The 20,181-nt window shown below is 42.6% G+C and overlaps 6 protein-coding genes across 12 annotated transcripts; 3 read left to right on the plus strand and 3 right to left on the minus strand.

The window, feature by feature from the left end:
• Window positions 1–1,579: 1,579 nt before the first annotated feature.
• Window positions 1,580–3,425, minus strand: LOC129588806 (serpin B9-like). The gene is made up of 2 exons (XM_055483191.1): window positions 2,206–3,425; window positions 1,580–2,141 (listed from the first exon to the last, which is right to left on the minus strand). Exons 1-2 carry the CDS (start codon window positions 3,263–3,265, stop codon window positions 1,972–1,974), a joined length of 1,230 nt encoding a protein of 409 aa, XP_055339166.1. The 5' UTR covers window positions 3,266–3,425; the 3' UTR covers window positions 1,580–1,971.
• Window positions 3,426–5,024: 1,599 nt separating this feature from the next.
• On the plus strand, window positions 5,025–7,137 carry LOC129588836 (uncharacterized). The gene is made up of 4 exons (XM_055483232.1): window positions 5,025–5,173; window positions 5,255–5,422; window positions 6,037–6,398; window positions 6,810–7,137. The coding sequence occupies exons 1-4, from the start codon at window positions 5,113–5,115 to the stop codon at window positions 6,897–6,899; spliced, it is 681 nt and encodes a 226-aa protein (XP_055339207.1). The 5' UTR covers window positions 5,025–5,112; the 3' UTR covers window positions 6,900–7,137.
• Window positions 7,138–7,385: 248 nt separating this feature from the next.
• On the minus strand, window positions 7,386–14,404 carry LOC129588788 (uncharacterized). Of its 4 annotated transcripts, none has more exons than XR_008690513.1 (6): window positions 13,942–14,404; window positions 13,694–13,879; window positions 13,491–13,627; window positions 13,258–13,382; window positions 9,335–9,657; window positions 7,386–7,468 (listed from the first exon to the last, which is right to left on the minus strand). XR_008690513.1 is itself a non-coding variant. In XM_055483167.1 (5 exons), the coding sequence occupies exons 1-4, from the start codon at window positions 14,109–14,111 to the stop codon at window positions 13,273–13,275; spliced, it is 603 nt and encodes a 200-aa protein (XP_055339142.1). In that variant the 5' UTR covers window positions 14,112–14,404; the 3' UTR covers window positions 9,640–9,657; window positions 13,246–13,272. The 4 variants fall into 4 exon arrangements, 1 of the variants encoding a protein (XP_055339142.1); XR_008690512.1 differs by lacking the exon at window positions 7,386–7,468 and adding an exon at window positions 7,523–9,087 and having other exon boundaries at window positions 13,266–13,382; XR_008690511.1 differs by lacking the exon at window positions 7,386–7,468 and adding an exon at window positions 7,523–9,087.
• Window positions 7,658–9,819, plus strand: LOC129588789 (uncharacterized). Of its 4 annotated transcripts, none has more exons than XM_055483172.1 (4): window positions 7,658–8,056; window positions 8,270–8,518; window positions 8,631–8,764; window positions 9,330–9,819. In XM_055483172.1, the coding sequence occupies exons 2-4, from the start codon at window positions 8,424–8,426 to the stop codon at window positions 9,566–9,568; spliced, it is 468 nt and encodes a 155-aa protein (XP_055339147.1). In that variant the 5' UTR covers window positions 7,658–8,056; window positions 8,270–8,423; the 3' UTR covers window positions 9,569–9,819. The 4 variants fall into 4 exon arrangements, with proteins under 4 accessions (XP_055339147.1, XP_055339143.1, XP_055339146.1 ...); XM_055483168.1 differs by having other exon boundaries at window positions 8,360–8,518; window positions 8,622–8,764; XM_055483171.1 differs by having other exon boundaries at window positions 8,360–8,518.
• A 163-nt stretch (window positions 14,405–14,567) lies between the features above and the next one.
• Window positions 14,568–17,418, minus strand: LOC129588722 (uncharacterized). The gene has a single exon (XM_055483073.1). It carries the CDS (start codon window positions 17,058–17,060, stop codon window positions 15,027–15,029), a length of 2,034 nt encoding a protein of 677 aa, XP_055339048.1. The 5' UTR covers window positions 17,061–17,418; the 3' UTR covers window positions 14,568–15,026.
• Window positions 17,419–17,500: 82 nt separating this feature from the next.
• LOC129588723 (uncharacterized) lies at window positions 17,501–19,749 on the plus strand. The gene is made up of 2 exons (XM_055483074.1): window positions 17,501–17,767; window positions 19,067–19,749. Exons 1-2 carry the CDS (start codon window positions 17,716–17,718, stop codon window positions 19,600–19,602), a joined length of 588 nt encoding a protein of 195 aa, XP_055339049.1. The 5' UTR covers window positions 17,501–17,715; the 3' UTR covers window positions 19,603–19,749.
• Window positions 19,750–20,181: the final 432 nt, after the last annotated feature.

The raw sequence follows: 20,181 nt of genomic DNA on the forward strand, positions 1-20,181 counted from the left end.
TCCACAATACAGTACATTCACTACAACGTGCACTAGTGCACGGTGAGTCTGTTAGGGTGCACCATGTGGCATACAGTTTTATTCCAGCGTGTGTGTTTGGATCGATGTGCTACGCAGCAGACGCTATGCCGTTGTGCAGCTCAAGGATCTAGCTGCTGCGTGTACAAAAATGATAACGGGAGTGCAATTTCCTTTCTTGTCCACTGTTTTAAACTCCCCTTTGCATATGGTTAAACAATCATATAAAATCGCTTAGTAATCGGTCAGTACTGCATGCATACTGAAATGGACTACTGAACGCCGTGTACAGTGCTGCCAGATTGCCGGTACTCATGGTTGCACAACAATTTCCGCTCCGTAAAATTACTTATTCTTTACTATATGCGTACTACATTAACTGCAACCGTGCTATTCTAGATTAATAATCGACCAAAGCGCGGCGAAGGTCTTCTTTGTTCAAGGATACTGAAAAATATGGCGTCTGTGCGTCATTCACCGCCATTCTTATACCGAAAATTAACCAGCATAGCGCGTACCAGCCAACCAATAGTCACTATCTGTACAAAATGGAATAACTACAAATACAGCTTGAAATAGCGTGTGTGATTACATAATTTGTGTAGTTATGATCTGTGTGTCGTATAATTTAAGGTGACCACTCCGTGCACACCCTTTCACACCCTTTTACTCCGTACACAACCTTTTGCACTACCTTTTATTCCGTGCACAACCTTTTGCACTACCTTTCATTCCGTGCACAACCTTTGACTCGGTGCACTACCAAACTTTTATACATACAGCTTAGGACAAAATGGTCGCATACCCAAAATCTCCACATTCAGTACGAATGCAGCGCAGTGCACTGTACGACTGAGTTCAAAATATCCGTTTCGTACAAGTGCACTGCACCGCTTGCGTACAGAATGCTGGGTATGGGGCTATGCGACCATTTAGTCCTACATTGTATATACTTGTAATCTATAAGTATATACTTTTGTACATATATACTTTTGCAGTTTGCACTATGTCAAGCTCGGAAAGCGAAGATTGTGATTGTAATAGTGTTGATTCTAATCCTCATTTTGCGATATTTCAAGGCGTGTAGTTTCAAACGCTCAGTCTTTTCAAAGAAGTTTTCGATGAATATTCTGTTCAGTTCCAGAAATAACTTTTCCGTGAAAAAAAAGATAGTGCATGCAGATACAAGTAATGCCGAATGGTTGTGTACGGAGTAAAAGGTAATGCTCAAAAAGGTTGTGCACGGAATGAAAGGTAGCGCAAAAAAGTTGTGCACGGAATAAAAGGTAGTGCAAAAGGTTGTGTACGGAGTAAAAGGGTGTGAAAGGATATGCATGGCGTGGCCACCATAATTTAAATACTTCGTTTTGCCTCATATTTCGGTCACTTTAAGTACTTCTATACGTTTTCATATTACCGTCACCTGGTGTTTAAATTTCCGGCTAACAGAAATACCAGAAATGAATGGTTTTGATAGTATAAAACTTCGCTCATGGATTGCGAAGAACAAACAAGAGCAAATTCCATAACAAAAATCAAACGAAGAACAGGATTTGGGCCGGATGCACTGTAAAAGAAACCTTCTTCCACGTTTGCAATTTTCAAAAGTTTTAAATTCCGATATTTTCCAGTTTTCTTTTGATGATTACAGACTCTGGAAAAACAAATCAAAAAGAAAGTTGTGCGATGAATAAGGAACTATCGGCAGCAGATAGAACGGGAACTATTTATGTAGCGCGCGACATGGGTTGCCAGCTTAGATGCACTCCTGGAAATTCCTGGGGACGAGTACATGCCGGTCACTTTGATTGCTGACTGATGAATGATATCCCGCCATGACAACTACAAAGCTGACCGAAGTCTTTGGATTTCTCATCGTGTCCATACAGAGTTTTGCGTCAGCATGCTCCGAACGATATTAACGACATGCCATGATGACATTAACGATCCGCATCAACAGGGCTCCGTGATGCGACCCATAAAGACGGGAACGTTGACCATTTCGTTCCAGATAATCAACAAGAACGGACGATTTGCCAGGAAATCCGGTTTAGAATCCCCAGTATTAAACTCTTTGCTGCAGTAGGCTGCCGGAGCTGCATTAATGCCGAATTCATTCATCTCTGCAAAACCCATATGGCTGCTTTATAAAACATGGGCGAGTGTATGTACGTAACACGACCTTACCTACGGCAACCTGCTGTCGGAATTGGCTGACAGCCGCGAATTGCCCATTTTCCCTGGACACCGTAATACGATCCGCGGTTGCCAGTGCCAGACGTTTGTCCATATTCATCTCTGAGTCAAACGGTCGCAATTCCACATCACAGCAGATACGGAACTTTGGGAGAACAACGTGCGCCAGGTCTTCCTTGCTCTTCTGCCGCCATGCCAACAATTTTCCAACGGTCAGCTCTCTTTCAAAGTCATTTATTCCTTCGTTGCTATTTGCCGGTAAAATCAGCATAACGCAGAATTTTTTCTCGGCCATATGGAGAATGATCATCTGTGCAACATTTGTTTTCAGTCGCTTGTTATAAATATTGACCTGACGACATATGAGATTTTTATTTGTCATGAACGCCACGGTTTTTTCAACATTAGCCAGACCGTGAAACGTCCCTGTCTTGGTTTCTGCTTCGTCAAAAGGAAATTCCCACTGACCGGAGAAATCGGCGATATTCACCATGATCAACTGCGCTTCGCGTTTATAATGCGTTAATAACATGGTTATTTTTCCCTCCACATTTTGGTCCGTTGTGGCGGGAGGTTTTTCAGGGAACCGTTCCACAATGCCTCCAATAAATCTGCAATTTTCGGCTAATTCTGGTGTCTTCTCGTAATGCGGAGCCAAAAGGGAGGCATAATCAGGGAAAAGCGCGGTAGTAATAGAATTCAACGCACCGACCATGTCCGCGATGGGTTGAATCATTTCCGGATACTTTACACTAAAACTGTACACCGAAACCGGAGGGAATGGACGCGTGTTCAGGGAGACAGGATATTCAGGAAACAGACCTTTCCAAAGAATATCCACCGCGAAGGGACTCACAACGATATTTGCATCGAGAGGGTTCGCCGTCCACACTCCACCAACAACATCCCGAAACATCGAATCAGCCCAACAGCTATGTGGCATATCAGTGAAATCGGTCGCGGAGGCTTTGCATTTTCGTAGTGTCCGCTGTGGAGGATGGGATGGCGCGCGTCCCAAACAGCTCTTGATCAGGCCCAGAAATTTCTCCATGTCTTCTGTGAATTTATAGCCAGAGCCGCAGAGCGTTTGCACTGTATTTTGCTTTTACCCGAATAAAAGACACAATTCTACAGCGGTTATTGTTTAATCATATGCCTATTGTAATGATTATTAACTTTTGTAATTGCCCCATGTCGATACGCATGATACTGGGGAATGAAACGATAGCAGACTGAACAAGGGGGAGTTTCGAGTCAGTTATGACCGCGACTGGTGCAGCTATCATCTTGTGTTGCCGGATGGTACATGTATAATATTGCTTTGCACGGGATATCGATCCAGACTGACTCCCACTCGCAGACTCGTCATGAATAAAGCGGTGTGCTACAGCCACAAGTACACCAGAGCTCAGCGAAAACGTATCTGTACGGTACGACAGTTTGTGCGCAACACAAACTGTCGCTTATAATATTGTATACAAAGTACAAACCATCCAAGAGCTATTTTTGGCTTGAATACGGCACCTCCTATTCAGTTGCATTTCCCTAGTATACTTATAATGTACAATACAAGCAAAAACAACTACCGCTCTTAAAAGCACATGGAACCAGATGCAGTTTCAGCAGGCTGTTGTCAGTCTACCGGTTTTCTGTCACTTTTCTCGTGCAGCTCCACAGTATTAACAGAGTCCACTCCACAGTAACAATGCACGCAAAATGCACGAATTTTAATTTTGCACGAATTTTAATTTAATTTGCACGAATGCACGAATTTTTTAATTTTGCACGAATGCACGAATTTTAATTTTGATTTTCGCCAAGTGATCTATTGAAATAATTTTATTTTTGTGGCGTTCTGTTGGTTGGCATACCCGCTACAGCAGTTCTACAAACTAAAATTATTCGAATACATGGTTATCCATCGATGAAAAATCATTATCCCTGGTTGTGCAACCCCAAAATGTGCATATTGTTTCGTAAATACCAGCAAAAGTTTGTGTTGTGCTGTATCTTGAGTTGAGTATCCGCTTCCATCGTCCATCACGAGTATCCGCTCCCATCGTTCCATCACTTTACCGTCTCAAGACGTTACATTGAGGGCAAGATGGAAGCGGATAAAGAGAGTTCGGAACTTTTTTCTCTCCTTCTCGCCTAATTTCCACCGAAAGGCAAACTAGAGATCACGTGAATAAAAACTGCATCCGAGTAATTTCAATTTTGATACAGGTTTAAGCAGAGACTGCAGCGCGTATGGCGCTGGCTTGTCCGGACTCCGGAATGGTTCTATTGCGATAACACCATTCCAGTCACGCCAACGGCAATTGCCGTTTTTGGCATCTTGTGTTGATAATCAGCTTCACAACTGCAGCTGATAATCAGACGAACGTCTATTGTTTGCATTTCTACGCATCTTCACGCTTCAGCCAAGAAGGAATAAAAGCGGGCTAGGAAACATTACCAAAATTAAGGAGAGGATAATTTTGTCATGTGGAATTCGGACCCTAGAATTTGCTATGCCGATTCTCCTTTTTCTTTTGGACGTTTTCTATACATTTCGTTCAACACAATGGCGGTGCCCCACATTTTTATAAATAAATTTATTCACGGGATCTTTAACTATTCTGCAATGATACATATCTCGTTATATTTGAGTTTTACTTACACACACTTAACACGTTTAATAACTGTTATTAAAATTTCACTCGGAAGGTCAAATTTCTCCCGAAAAAAAAACACCGCTAGTATTTCCATGACACCGTTAACAGCAACCTTGAAATGTCAAAGCGCTCATAATAACTACTTCCTAGCCGAATAAACTTATCAAGCGGCAAGATCAGTGAAACTTTCACAATTAGTACAATCGTATTCCACAATTTTCAGGGTCAGCTTAGAGCCGCCATGTTGAGTAGCATCATCGCCATACTAATCGCCACCTGCACTTGGATTCGGAGTACAAACGGTACGATGTCGTGTTGGTAAAATGTTGGAGTCGACCGGCAAAATGTAGATTATACCGGGTACATATGTGTATTGCTCGTAGGCCTCGCCTGTCAGCAGTGCAGTTTTGAAGACGATCTCCAGGATGCCTGCCGGATCCCGTGGCCTGGTGGCGCTATCTCGCGGCTACTGCAGTGTCCCGATGTGTCGGGGTTCTGCCAAGTGGGCATCGTCCTCATACCCGAAATAAATCTGCAGACCGGCCAGATAGGTACGTACACTGCCCACCCATATGCCTTAATTACTGCCGGGCTTCCATAAAAATGAATGAAAATTACTTTCGGTCTTATGATCAAACGGTTTTTTTTACCCTACCATAAAACCACCCGTTTTTAGATCTAAAGTAAGCAATAATTATGTATTTATATTTCAAGGGTAGCCAAACCCAGACGTGGTGCACTAAATCGCATATTAGGATTCTTCAATCTTCAAAACAGAATTCTCTACTGGTATTTGCATATTAAGTAACAACGTGTGCCGGAAATGGAAGATTTTCAAGTGTATTTCCACCAGTCGCCGAGAGAACTTAAATCTGCACAAAATAATAGCTGACACTATCACGTACATCGATATCGCTGCTGCATAAAGTTTTTCAAAAACTGCACAAATAGTAATAACAAATACAAACAGACTTTTCAAATGAAACATAGAAAAATCGTTAAAATTACGAAAAAGTGCAATTTAGCAAAGGAGCCTGTCGATAGCTTACGTATATCATTCCACTGGTTTTTGCAGCATTCCACCAACTGTCGATTTTTGTTTGTAGTTTGGAAAGATGGCGTAATTATACCACTGCAAATAGTTATTGACACGGTGTGTGTATAGGTCACGTGATGGGCCGCAACTGTGGCAGTTCACGTCCAGATGTACGAAGGGACAATGCGGCTTTATGGGCCACTCGGTCGCCCGGGGATCTGATAGCCTGCCAAGAGATACCGCTACGCCGTGTGGATAGTAGTAGTATGTTCAGCAAGCGGTCAATCAACTTACGCTGCGTGTGCCGGCATGATGGCTGCAACAATCAGACGGTGACTGATATGCTGCGTATACGCCAGGAACGCCAGTATGATGAGGCGGAGGTGAGGTCAGAATTCATTACCAGATACACCAATCCGGAGCCGCTGGGCGATGTCGTCACGGAGGAGAATGCTGGAGAGAATACCGAGCACGAAGTTCCACCTTACGAGGTACGTTACAACACCGGACTTTATTTTTTGTTTTGGCAGTGTGCAGTTAGAGCAGGCTAGTCAAATTTGAGTAAACTCAGTAAATTGCGATAAATAAAATAAGCTATGTAAATAAAATCTATAATAAACTTTTAAAAACTAAAATTAAAATGCTTAAAAATAAGTATATTAAATTTAAATATAAAAATATAAGTACCGTAGAAAAGACGCTACGATTAAATTTTTCCATTACCGATGAATCTATGCCATAATAAATGCAAAATGAACATAACAACTGAACTCACAAAAAAATAAGTTCCATAGGTTTTACAGAAAGTGACGAATTTTACAGTTATTGTTTTTTTAATAGCTAATATGGTAATAATATTTACAGCTAGTTTTACCGAAAGAATACTTTGGGTGATTTTTCAGGGTGAAGAGAATCCGCCGAGTATTTTTCAGCGGCAGACAGCGGCATCGGAACAACTGTTGGCTGTCCCGAATTACTTTTTCTTCCGATAAAGGTTCCATGCAGACAAATCGCGGCAAAACAGCTGAAGACTTGCGGTATATAATTTTAACTACGCAATGTATCGGTTTTATTAACGTAATGATGGCTGGATTAATCCTGGAATTGCCGGCAATAAAAAATGATTGACGATGCCCATTCAACGGTCATATTCCCAATATAAACAATGCCTTTATGTATTCGGAGAAAGCAGAAAACATTATTTTTTTAATTCTTAATTAATTCTGCAATGTTGGCCGTAGTGATATGAATTACGACTGTTATGTCGCGACAAGAACATCAATAGAGAGCATTTAATTTATTTCAGTATTAATTTTGATCCATTTTAATAAAAAACCAACAGAATTTGTTTCTAGAGTGAAAAACAGTCGCCGAATATGGCTTCCCCGAAAAAGTTTTTCTTCCGATAAAAAATGGATATAAACTGATATAACACACAACACGATTCACATAACACAATATGGAGTTGCGTACTGGGCAACCTTTTTGTGCTAAGAAAAATATGGTCGCACAAGGGTTCTTTGATGAACCGGCTATGTTCGCATGCTTTTGCACTGGTTCACTGCAATATATAGTAACACAAGTGTTTAACTTGTCTAACAATTTCTTAGGGATAGGTCAAATTTTGCCACAAGAGCACCATGCTCGTATATAGATTTCAGCTGCCATGACACGTAAGATTAAGAGCAACCTTGAAAGGTTAAAGCGCTTCTAATAAATTTTTTTCAGCAAAGGAAAAAGCAACCGGCATAATTTATTTCAAATATTTCGAGCAAGTATATAATTATAATCGTATTCCACGAGTGGTTCTGAAATCCCGTATACGTAGACTCTACACCCACGCCATGTTGAGTAGCCCTATCGTCATACTATTCGCCACCGGCGCCGTGATCAGGAGTACAAACGATGAGATTAGAATGTTTCATAGCACGCGGGAATCTATTGCTAAAATGGGGATGACATTTGCTAATGCATTTACCGATCGCAGGTCTAGAATGTCACCAGTGCAGTTATACCAAAGATTTCAGCAATTCTTGCCGAAAAACATTTACATACTTGTCGAAGTTTGGGGGGTGTTCCGGTGAAACGGAGTTCTGCCAAGTGGCGATGGGCCTCATACCCGAGCCTGACCAGTTTTCCGGCTAAATGGGTACCTTATATTTTAATTGCAAACACATTTTCGGCACTTTAGATATCCTTTAAAATAAATTATAAGATAACACAAAAAGGATAATTAAATAAAAGACATAAAACTCCTCAGAATATCGTTTAACTTGTCTTTTTAAATACATAGACTGGTCCCGGATTGTTAACCGTACGGTACCTCACAAAACGAAGTGTACAGAAATATTAGTTAATTTAGGAAAGAGCTTCGCGTGCGCGGACAGAATTGGGTTTTTTTGCTGGATTTGTAACATGGCGCTTTAATTAACTGTTGGCACGTTACGTACAGATCACGTGATGGGTCGCAGGTGCGCCTGGACGGATACGGGATCAAAAATGAAAAACGAGGCTTTATGGGCGAATCGGCCCCCCGGGGATCTATAGCCTGCGAAGAGATTCCCTTCCGCCATATTAATCGCCACCTGCGCCATGATCCGGCGTACGAACGGTAAGATGGTGCATTCTTAATAGAAGTGGAGTCAGCTGGTAAAATGCGGATTATAATGGGTACCCAATGTACTCATCGTAAGCCTCGTCTGTCAACAGTGCAGTTTCTTTAGCGACCCCCAAAACACCTGCAAATTGCCGGGACGCGGAAACGGCACGCAACTACTGCAGTGTCCCGATGAGACAGGATTCTGCCTGTTGGGAATCTTCCTCGCACCCGACTTTAACCTGATTACCGATGAAAAAGGTAAGGTAGAAGAAGGTATATGTAGAGGATAATAACATTCCCTTATTCGGCAGCGATTATTATTTGCGATAATTTGTGAACGTACAGATCTACGTAGACTCAAAACTTGCAATAGAGGCATGAGTACGGTACCGTACTGAAAAAATGGAAACAAAAGTCGATAAAAAATCAGAAGGTCAATTGTACCCAGTGTTTTTCACAGCACTTGTCTTTAGTCTTTGAGTTGAGGAATAGTATTATTACTTATTCTCTCTCCACAAGTACAACCAAGTGGTTCTGCGTCCGTAGAGTGCGTACTCATGTGACATAGGCCTGCTTTTTTTCTGTAAAAATCAACGCTGCGTTTGAATTTCGGACACCTGAAATCTGCGCTAAAATCTTTCTTATACGTTCACCTTCCGTGCAGAAAAATTCGCACGTAATTAAGAGGTGTACGCAACTCAGAGGTATTTTTCAAGCGTACAGTAATTTTGGTATGCACACTTAATTCAGAGGATGTACGTTACTAAAAGTGCACTAGTACGTAACACCGAGGTTTTTCTGTAATGCCGCGATGTTCGTCTAGCTCACCTGATGGGTCGGAATTGCGCCCGGTCGGATCGAGATACACAAATGTTATGGGAGAATCGGACGCCCGGTGATCTGCTTGCCTGTGATAAGGCAGCCCTCCGAAAGGGACTTTTCCACAGTCATCCATGGATAACATTCCGCTGTGTGTGCCGGCATGATAATTGCAACAACCAGACGCTGACCGGCATACTGGCGCATTATGTACACCAGGAGACCATGAGGCTGTTGCGCTAAGCGCGGAGTTTGTTAGCTCCTTCACCGATCTAGAGCCGCTGCGTGGGGCCGTCCCGAAAGAGTGCTGGTGAGGGTACCGAGCACGCCGTCTGTGTTAACATTTGAACCAAAATAATGACAATTTTTCTGCTTCTTGCGGCTGTTTCCGCATGGTTAACTTGTGTAAGCAGCCTATATACGCGGTGAAGTAAATTGAACGATTATCCATTAGAAAGCTTCAAAAATGCAGTTATGATACAGCAGAAAACACAGCAATTAAAGTCGGAAGTAACAAGATTCAGCACAAAATATGTAGATATTTTATTTGGAGAAAGCTGCGCACACCACGTTTTACCACCAAAGTCTCCGCACACCACCTTTCACCACCAACAGGCTGCGCACACCACTGTTCGCACCACGTTTTGTCTCGGGCCACCATTTTTGCGCCACCTGCACCATGTATATTTAAAACAATCGGCGGTCTCGGGACACCACCTTATACTAGTAGTTTCGAAAAAATACAGTGCTCGGTCGTACATACGACTAATATGAGCTATGTACGTAGTATTTTTCGTGTCCCCGAGTTAAACAGTTTGTAAAAATACGTTAGCTAAACGTTAATTAAAGTCCAAAATTCGAACATGTTCGAATTTTGGCCTTTAACTAACGTTTAGGCGGTTTAGCTAACGTATTTTTCACAAACTGTTTCACTCGGGTGTTTGTACAGCAGGTAGTACTTTACTTAAAATACGTTGTGCCGGAATTACGAGTATAATGTTTTGGGTTTTTCAATATAGCGCAAGGCAAATCTTTACTATACAGCATGCGTAATGCAAGTAAGTAAGCAGAGAAAGTTCTTAAGAAGCGCTTGCTTACTTTTTGCTGTTCTTAAGTAGGTAAGCTCAGCAAAAAACATGTGGTTGCTTGCTTTCGGCAATTGCCGAAAGCAAGCAACCACCCCCCATCAATAATAAAATTATGAATCATAGTAATATCGGTACATCTATTTAGACGTTAACTCATACGGAAAACGTATGAATCACAATCACCCTTAAATCAGTGTTTTTTTGTCTTGAAAAAGACAAAATTTGTCCTGGAAGTTAATTTGTCCGACATAAGGTAATAATTTTGTCCGTACAAATTGTGCCGTCCCCGCCCCCCAATCGTTTATGAAATTAATTGCGGTTGTATTCCAAATATTATATTATCCGGTATATGTATTCTGTAGTACGATACTAGTAATTTTAATGCGCTTGTGTGGATTCATTTGTTTAGGCGCTTTTCTTCTTTATTAATCAGCAGGGAGATTTGGATTCGGTAGCTGTGGTGTATGTGTAAAATGATGCAATAGTTTTCGGCTGATACAAAATTGACACCGGCATCGAACAGTTAATTAATCACAGTTTGGGCAAAATTATATTCATCATTTCCTGGAAAAAGAATTTTTGCTCTCTGCATTCTGCAGACAGCTGCGGGTTTCTTTGTGGATGGTTTGTACAAACCATTCACTCCAATTTGGCTTGATTAGCATTAAAATTTAAACGTGCGGTTCGATTGTGAAGCAATCAGAGATTCATAACGGTGCAATGCGCACAGTAACCGTGCAACAATTCGCCAAAACAAAGAAATACGAGTATCGTAGCCATTCGCAGGCAAGCATCAATTCGTAATAAAATGCGGTTGCACTGTTCAGGCGATTTCAAAATCTTTGCCTAAAGACGCAATGACACAGCCTGATGCTCCCGGTTGTTATCCCAATAAATTAAATAGTTCCATATAAGCTGCCGCCGATGATTATTAATTGGAAACGTAAGACCAGTGAAATCAAGATTTAGTGGTGCAGCGCGGTATGAAGCTTGCGATCGAGTGAAATATCAAGTTTTGGGTTTTCACCACACTGACAACTTTTGCCGCGCGCACAGTTGAACTTGGCGCATTCAGCCGTTGCGACGCGATTCCGTGTGAAATCCTGATAAGAGGCTTTTTTGATAACAGTAATACTATCATGTACGCGTCCGTGCGCGTCTGCTATGGGAGGTCAGCCATTACTGTTTAATGTCTTCTGTTAATTAATCATATTAATGAATAGAAATAGGAAACAAAGTATTAAAAAATTAAAAAATAAACAAAGTATTACAGTACTTACTTCGGCGGTTTTCTTTATATACTGTAAGTACATGTATACTGTGACTGTGTACATATGTCATATAGCATACAGTATACATATGTCATATAGCCATATACCAATATAGGCACATATGTTAAGTATCAATATATCGAGCTGTATTTAATGAGATGAGTTCAACTTTACCGCCGGTATACCAGGTACTTGCGCTTTTGAAATAATTTAATTTTGCACTGATCATAAGTTTATAAACATACAGTTGTTTTAGAATTTAGCAGTATCTACTGCAGATAAAGGCGGACCGTTTCGGTTTTGTGCTTACCATGATTAGGAATCAGTTTAATTTACAGATACAAGGCCAATAAGTTTTTCAAGTAATTAACGTAATCGGTTAGTATTTATGGCGCGTGTGAAAAATTACACATGCCGACTTTCATTTACAGTGTCTACTTATTTTTTAGCTGCTTTCAGAATACAGAAGTCCGTAAGTCATATTTCGGTTATTGTGCGTATTCTCTGTAATCTATACACACATCGCTCTTTAGATCACAGTTTCACAGTATATTTACAGTTTTTCAGGATGACGATGCATGAGCGTGTATCAACTTCAGCATTTTCGTTTTTTAAAAGTTATAATGATGGAAAAAATATTTAGTAAAACATAATAATGTTATATAAGAGTATTCAAATGCTTGGGCCAAGCTGAGCTTTGGCCAGTAAAAATGCAGGTTTGTATGTTTATGTAAACCAGCTGCCGACAGCCACCGGTGCTTGGCAGTTGGCAGCTAAAGTATAGTTTTTGTATTTTCGAACAAAATTTGCCAAACCACGGCACTAATCGTTACGAACGAGATAAAGTTATAACTGCCTAGGCGTTATCAGTCAGCTCTGTAAACGATTTGCATGAACCGACATGCACTCCTGTGAATCATATGCGGTTATCTGTGAGCCACTCATCCGAAACATATGAAACTGTCTTTCCATATAAATGTTATTAATAGGGACCCGCAAACAAAAACAGCTTGCGTTCGGCAAGTTTGTAAAACCGAAAAATTGTAATTATAACCGAAGCGGAGACAAAAAAAGAGGAGCCAGGCCGTGAGACGTGGTGTGCAGAGACTGTGGTGGTGTGCACTCTGCCCTTGGTGGTGCTAGGAGATTTCGGTGGTTTTTGTAAAAAAATTAAAATATAATAAAAAGTGGTGTGCGGAGCCTGGCGGTGGTGTTTCGTGGTGTGCGGAGACTTTAGTGGTGAAACGTGGTGTGCGGAGCCTTCCCCATGTTATTTAAAGTGTATTTTTAGAAAGATTCCCACGCAATGATAAACCAGTAAATCAAGTTTTAATTCCTTTACAACAAAATTTAAACAATCGTATGTATGATAATACTCGTGTGATAATATGATAGTATGATAATAATCGTATGATAATACTCGTATGTTTCATTTAAAAGTAAATCGAATTAGCATTTGCTAATTTCAAAAGAAATTTAAGTTTCTGATTTTAAAAAACGAAGCACAGTGTGTCATCAAGTGAAAAAGTTATTTCAAATTAATTTTTCTCGGTTACAATACATATTGTTTTACCAAATTACAGTATAATCAGGGCACTCCATTCACAGACTGATCACATCCATCTTCACGCAGATAATCCCACAGTAAACATTGCAGCCCTTCAGAACTATCGGGAGGGTTAGGTATTTCCAGGAGCGCTAAGGCAACGATGATAATAAAAATGCAATAAAATTTGTAATAAAAAAACCACTATGCTTTTTCTGAACATTTTCAATACTTTTTCTGATTTTGTCTGTCGAACTTACCCAATACAATATCTAGCAGCTCGTCAAAGGTCACATCCAAAGCAAATATCTCGTCAAGTTTTCCTATAAGCTGAGCCGCCTCCGTGGCGTTCAGCAAGCGTCGGGGCAGCGTTATTGTCGTTTCATCCTCGAAGTCCCTGAACACACAAAAACAAGAAATAAAAAGTCAGTAATGGGAATTCTGCATAACCTGAAAATCTTACGTATCCGAAGGAACATCAAGTCGTTTTCGCTCGGCTTCATCACGGAGGAAACGTCGAATGACCGCGTCTACATTATCCTCCGTAGTGTCTTGTCGAAACGGATGCCTTCGCGTCAGGGCTAAGGTGGGGCGTGCGACCGTGGGCGTGGGCGTGGCTCGCTGTGAGATTTCGCTGGATGGATCGTTCCTATACAAATAGTAGAAAGGTCAGCACACGCGAAAACGAAGTGTGTTTGGCCGAGAGTTTGCCTGGGGGATGCAGCAACCGGGCCCAGGAACTGGTGATCGGAGTAGCTTGGGGAGAAGGCCGATAAACGGGAGATCCGCCCTGAGGGGACGCCTGCACGGGGCGGACTAGCCGAGAACGATAATTCGGAGGGGGAAGGACGCGTCAGGGTAGCGGATGCACGCAACGCCATTCTGCGTTCGTTGAGCAACACAAGCCACTTGACTCACTTCACTGGCTGGTGTTCCCCTCGTTCAGATCGCTAATGATGAACTGATATCGGTGAATTTTCTACTGTAAATTTACTTGCCATCCCTCATACTGGCATAATTCGTGGATAAATAGTGTAGCAGCAGGCTGTTGTTAGATTATAAAATTACAGTATAATGCGCGATGGCTTCCTCTTCTTTCGGCCATCTCTGGATCCATAAAATTAATGTTAAACAATAAACTATATTTATTTCAGTCCAGTAAGATATGCATAAATATGCCTTACTGCCCTGTCATACTTCATCCGTTACGGTACTTAGTTTGCACTTGTATTACGATACTTACTTATTAAAGGTTTCTCCATAAAATTTATATATACGTATCTGTACAATACATGTATGTCATAATGCTGCTGTGTTATGTGATCTCCGTGTTTTCTTCTACGTAGAGGATTTTCTGCATTAACAAACGATGAATACAGTCCGTAGAACACTAAAATAATTTTTAGTAGGCTGATAAGTATCAGGGAATTTACACTCAAAACAGACTTAACCGATTATCGATACCCAAACATTTTGCGAATACGACATATAAAGACTGTATATGTTTTCGCAAATTTATTGAAAGGTACAATTCCAGAAATTTAAAATTAGTTAGGTAACCACAGTATTATCAGACGGCGTCGGAAGTTAACAAAGTAAGAATGGAAAGAAAGTAAAATCCAGAAAGCATAAAAAATGGTATTATCTAAAGCAGATTAAAAAAACTAAATCGAAAACAGCAAAAGACGTTTAAAAAAGTAAAAAAAGAGAAAATTTCAAAACATACTAAAATCGTAAAACACACAAAACGGCGGAAATGAAAAATGGATAGCCGCAATACCCCCATAAAATCATCTTCACCGCTTATTTTTGACGGTACCCTTTGCGCATATCCCGCCCTTGGGGCTCTGCACATTCCCTTTCCCCCGCAGCTCCTGGAACGGCCGATCAATTACCTCCGCGTACCCGCGCTGCCGGCTAACCCGCCGCCCGGTGCGCGTGCTCCGCAAAGCGATACTATCAAACCGCGGTCGGTACATGAGATCCCCTTCTTCCGGATGGACATTCCGCCCGAAAGCATTATACTGCGAGTACCAGTCCCGCGTGGGATGGTACGCCGGGGCCGGCACCGGGTCCGGACGTCCTGAGGCCACCACGTTAGTGTCCCCACAACTTAGACAGTGCAGGGCGCCGTAACCAGTCCCCGCGGCCGATCGTACGGGATTTCGTTCAGCCAGTTTATCCTCCAGGGTGTCGGTGAGGTTCTGGACGAAACTCCGTAACTGATCGACGGAGGTGCGGTTGGCGCGGGTGCTCATGGTCTCCAGGAGCTTTCCCACTTCCGTCTTGATGATCTGCTCGTTGCGCTCTACTTGCCGGGAGAGCGCGGTGATCTGGGCACCGGACGAACGAATAAACTCCTCGATGGCGACTTTTCCGACCTTCTCCCGGACCTCCTCGACATCGGCTTTCGAGTCCAGGGAGTCCTTCATCAGGCGATTGTCCGCCTTGGTGCGCTTTAATTCGTTGCACAGGAGGAACAGGCGGTCGGTCTTCTGAAGTAGCTCCTTCCCGATGACGTCGTAGTTCTTCATATCCACGATGACCTGGTCGTAGTCGTCCAGCATCTTCTCCACCAAGTGCATATCCAGTTGCTCCACCTTAAGGTGCGGGCGCCGGCGTTCCTTAAACATCTGGATGACGTCACTGATATCCGCTTCCAGGCTGTGGTGCTTCTCAGCCAGGATGATAATCTGTTCATCCACGAACCGCTGCAGTTTGTCGTACTGTTGCCGGAGACCCTCCAAATCCGTTCCCAGGGTGTCCATCCGCGGGAGATGGACGTCCGGATGCATTCCGAACGGGCACGTCTCCCCCGCAACCAGTGCGCATTGGGTACTCCGGCCCGGGGCGACCGGCACGGAGGGTTTACTGGGGACGCTGGAAACGCTCGACCGGCTGAAGAACGTCGAGGATTTTCGGGGCGCCGCCTTCCGCGTCTCCTCCGCGAATACCTGGAAGGAAGCGGTGAGCTCATCGTGCGCCGCCTTCACGGCTTTAATCTCCTCGGCGGCCTGCTCGATCCGACGCGTCTGTTCCGCGAGATCCGCCGCGGCCTTCTTAAACCGCTCCGCCACTGTCTTCTCGTCGGCCTTCGCGGTTTTCATCTCCGTCAGCCGCGTCTCGTGCCCGTCGACGTCCACCCTCAATTTCTGAAGAATCGGGGACGCTAACTCCTTGGCGGTTTGCGCCGCTGGTGGTACTTCCTCTATCTTCTGCTTCTTCACCGCAGGAACCTCATCTTCGTGCTTCCGCTTCGCCATTTCCCCGATCGTCTTCAAATCCGTCCCTTGAAGCGCGTTGAGGATCCCCTGCCAGGTCGCCAGTTCCGCCTGGGGAATATCCGGCACGCCGAGACGGTTGACCTTTTTCAGCGCCTCCTGTAGCTCCCCGTTCAACCCCTCCGTGTTCTTCTCGAACCGCGACACCTGGGTGATAAGGTCGTCGACCAACGACGCCACTTTCTCCACGGCGCCCTCCAGCGCATCGATCCGCCCGATCAGTTTTAGGTTGTGGTACAAATCCGCCACGGGGCGACGGGGCGTGGTCTTCCCAGTGCCCTGATCGAAAAGCTCCTGATTGGTGGGCGTGGCTAGGAGAGACTGCAAAGTGGTTTCAAGCCTGGTCACCCGCCTCAGGAGGTTCTGATCGGCGGTGGGGGTGACGGTGGCATGATGTTCCAACGGGATCGGAGCGCTTTGGGACGCGAGATTGGTCTCCTGGAGGAGGGCGCCAAGGATCCGGCGAAGAATATTAAAGTTAACGGCACCAGGGTCGTTGGAGCTGATGGCCAGATCGAGTAACTGCGCGAAGGATGTTGACGCGGCCATGATTCAAAAATACATAACGCGTTTACATTCCGGGCTTCCATAGTGATGGAACACGGCGCAAGGGATGGCGGCCCTGTATCCGCTATGTTCTCCTACGTCTTATATGTTCGAATCAAACATATAAAACGTTGCATCGAACAGTTCGATGCAACGAACATTAGCCAGTCGGTCCGCGGTTCAAAAATTACGTAACTGCGTAATCAAATCAACGATATGCAACAGGAACACATCCGATGCGCATAAATCGCCGGCACTGTGTTACGAACGGGGAAATGTTTGTCTGCGCAGAATGGGTACAAGGAAACACCTACGTTTTTTAGTCGCACACTGTTAGTACTATCTAAGTACTTACATAACATTTTCCCTCATTTTCGAATCCAGCTGTTTTTGTTGGTTTACCGCGTTTGCCGTAGTGTTGCTAGGAAAGGTCAGGCTGATATAAAATTAACGGAACCGAGTTTGACGCCTATTAAAGGTCTTAGTGTTATTGCTATTATGTACACACACATTGAACAAGTGTGGAAAAAACAGCTTCTGTAGTATCTCGACTTTTATCTGGGATTGCGCCAGTGGTTCGCCGCTCGCGATTATCCGCTCGAAAATTACTGGGGATTCGTTTATTGATTATCTGCGGCGGCGCTTAACGGTGCGGACTATGAGCGATAAGGAGAAGAAAAAGAGCACATCGCCCGCTCCTCCCAAGCCAGGTGAATATGTTGTCACTGTTTCAAAATTTCGCGACATTTTGTCAGTTGTGCTATGCTACGACGTGCAAAAATCTCTTTTGCAGTAAAATATATATACGTGTAATTATATTTATATCTATATCAATTTCTATTTCAGTTACATCTGCCTTTAAAAGCGATAATACTAATATTTTCATTTATATAATATATTCATTTTCATTTCCATTTATACCATTATTTTTAATGGTTAAAATAATCATATTTAATATTATTATATATTAAATAATAATAGTTTCACTTTCACCATTATTTCCTAGAGATTTTTTTATTTTTTGGTACGTCATACATGTACTGCGTAAAATTACTGTAACCGGTTATTCTTTTCGAGCTGAAAATACGAGTAATAAGTATGATTTTATGCTTCTGGCTCGCTTGCCAGGAATTTTCAATGGAATGTAGATTTAAACAGCAAATCAGTGTACAGAAATTTCACCCTGAAATGCAAGCAAAATCACGAAGACAAGGTTTTCAGAGCTATGCGCGAACCAAAATCCCAAATGCTGTTACCTAATTTTTGAACAGGAAGTGCATCTGCAAAGAAATAAATCAATTAAGAGGCGGTAAAAGTGCTCGTTAAAAAAAGTTGTTCATGTAATCTCGCGCAGCACACTTTGTATAGTTTTGCGAGGATTGTTTTCACTTCCTTGATTAGCTGCGATTAGCCCGTATTCTACGAATCTTCGATAAATCATCACTCGGGGCAGCAGATTTCGCTTTAGGCTAGCTGATTTGCCGAATCCACTAGAAAGCCTGATGTATCTGTACTCAAATCGATGGGAGAGAGAAGATCATTGCAATATTATCTGAATAAAGCTGTACTAATACTGAATCAAAATGCATATCTATAATAAACATGGTACGAAAGGGGTGCCTATAATATGCGGGGGGTTAAAGGTTGCCTATAAGGAAGCCCTTTTCAAAATGTTAGTATAACGTGAAAAGGTTCTAACAAATTTCAAAACAAAAATCGAATTATAGTATTGTGGAACTTAATTGGTTTTAACAAAGAAAAGTAACCAGATGCTCCACTTAAGACCGTGTATTTGTCAAATCAGGAAACATAAATTATTTATTGACCTACCCTGATATAATTGAACAACTGATTTATATAATTTTCTTAATTGCATGTATATAATTTGCATAAGTTAAGGATCAGTTTTGTCAATCGCTTATTTGTAAATATCCTCATTTATCACCAAATAATTACTAGCAGCAGCGAAGTTTAATATTGAAATAATATAGTTCTATCTGCTATGGCAGGCAAACCGGAAGTGAAGACCAAAGTCTTGCATAAACCGGAGGAAGCCGAGGGCATCGTCCCGGTGCCGATCCTGCGCACCTCCAGCACGCACCTCCACGACCACACCGGCCACCACGGGCACAGCCACGCCCACGCCCCGCACCACGCCCACCACCACCACACCTCCGGGACCGGGACCACCACCGCCGCCCCGGGCCATACCGGCAGCAACAGCAGTTATGCTTCTAATCACAGCCACCCGCACAAGGGCGTCAGCTTCATTGACGGATCGGCGCCGGGCGGTAAGCAGCTGCCGGTGGTGGAGGAGCACAAGAAGATCCCCTGCTTTGAGCCGTCCCCGGCGGCCATCAGCAGTAAACCGCTGGACATCCCCGAGGAGACCTGGTCGGATCTGATTCTGCATAAGTGCCATGATGTGCGGGAGTTGAAGAAGGAGATCAAGGAGATTAAGCGGCACGAGGGCGAGGCGACGCCGGCAACCGCCACGGGGACGCACCGCCATGAATCGCGAGAGCGGCGGCATACGCATAATTGATCCGGTTTGCTCTTTGCTTTTATTGTGATTTTTAAAATGTAGTTTTAAATAACAGTAAGAAAATGTTTTCACATTATTTTTGGCGGCGGCTCTCTTCAAATTACTGGATTTCTACAAAATTGAAGAATAAATCCAAAATTTGTCGAACAGTGTGTATACGAGTACTATACGGTCTGCTCTCAATAATGAAAAATGTGATTCGACAATTTAGGACGACTAGAACAATTTTAAATAAATACTATCAACCATGAACACAAAACTGCGAAAAAGCCTTTTATTAGCAAAATACTATAGAAATACTTGAACGATTAATGCCAGCTTATGGATAAATCATTACGCAGTAAATCTGCCAACAAACGCTCGCAATATTTCGATAAACTACAATAAATAATAAATATTGAAGCTACCGAATATATAATATATGAAGCTGCCGAAAAACGTTCGCAATAAATCGTTGGTTACATCAATGTCAATTTGGTAAATTTGATTTTAATTATACAAAATTAATTTAAATTTTGTTAACTGTGTTTTATATAATTTTGTAAAATTAACGTTTTTATATGTTTTACAACTTTTATG

The sequence above is a fragment of the Paramacrobiotus metropolitanus genome, unplaced genomic scaffold (genome assembly GCF_019649055.1).
Source record: "Paramacrobiotus metropolitanus isolate TYO unplaced genomic scaffold, Prichtersi_v1.0 Parri_scaffold0000031, whole genome shotgun sequence".
In the NCBI taxonomy this organism is placed as follows: domain Eukaryota; kingdom Metazoa; phylum Tardigrada; class Eutardigrada; order Parachela; family Macrobiotidae; genus Paramacrobiotus; species Paramacrobiotus metropolitanus.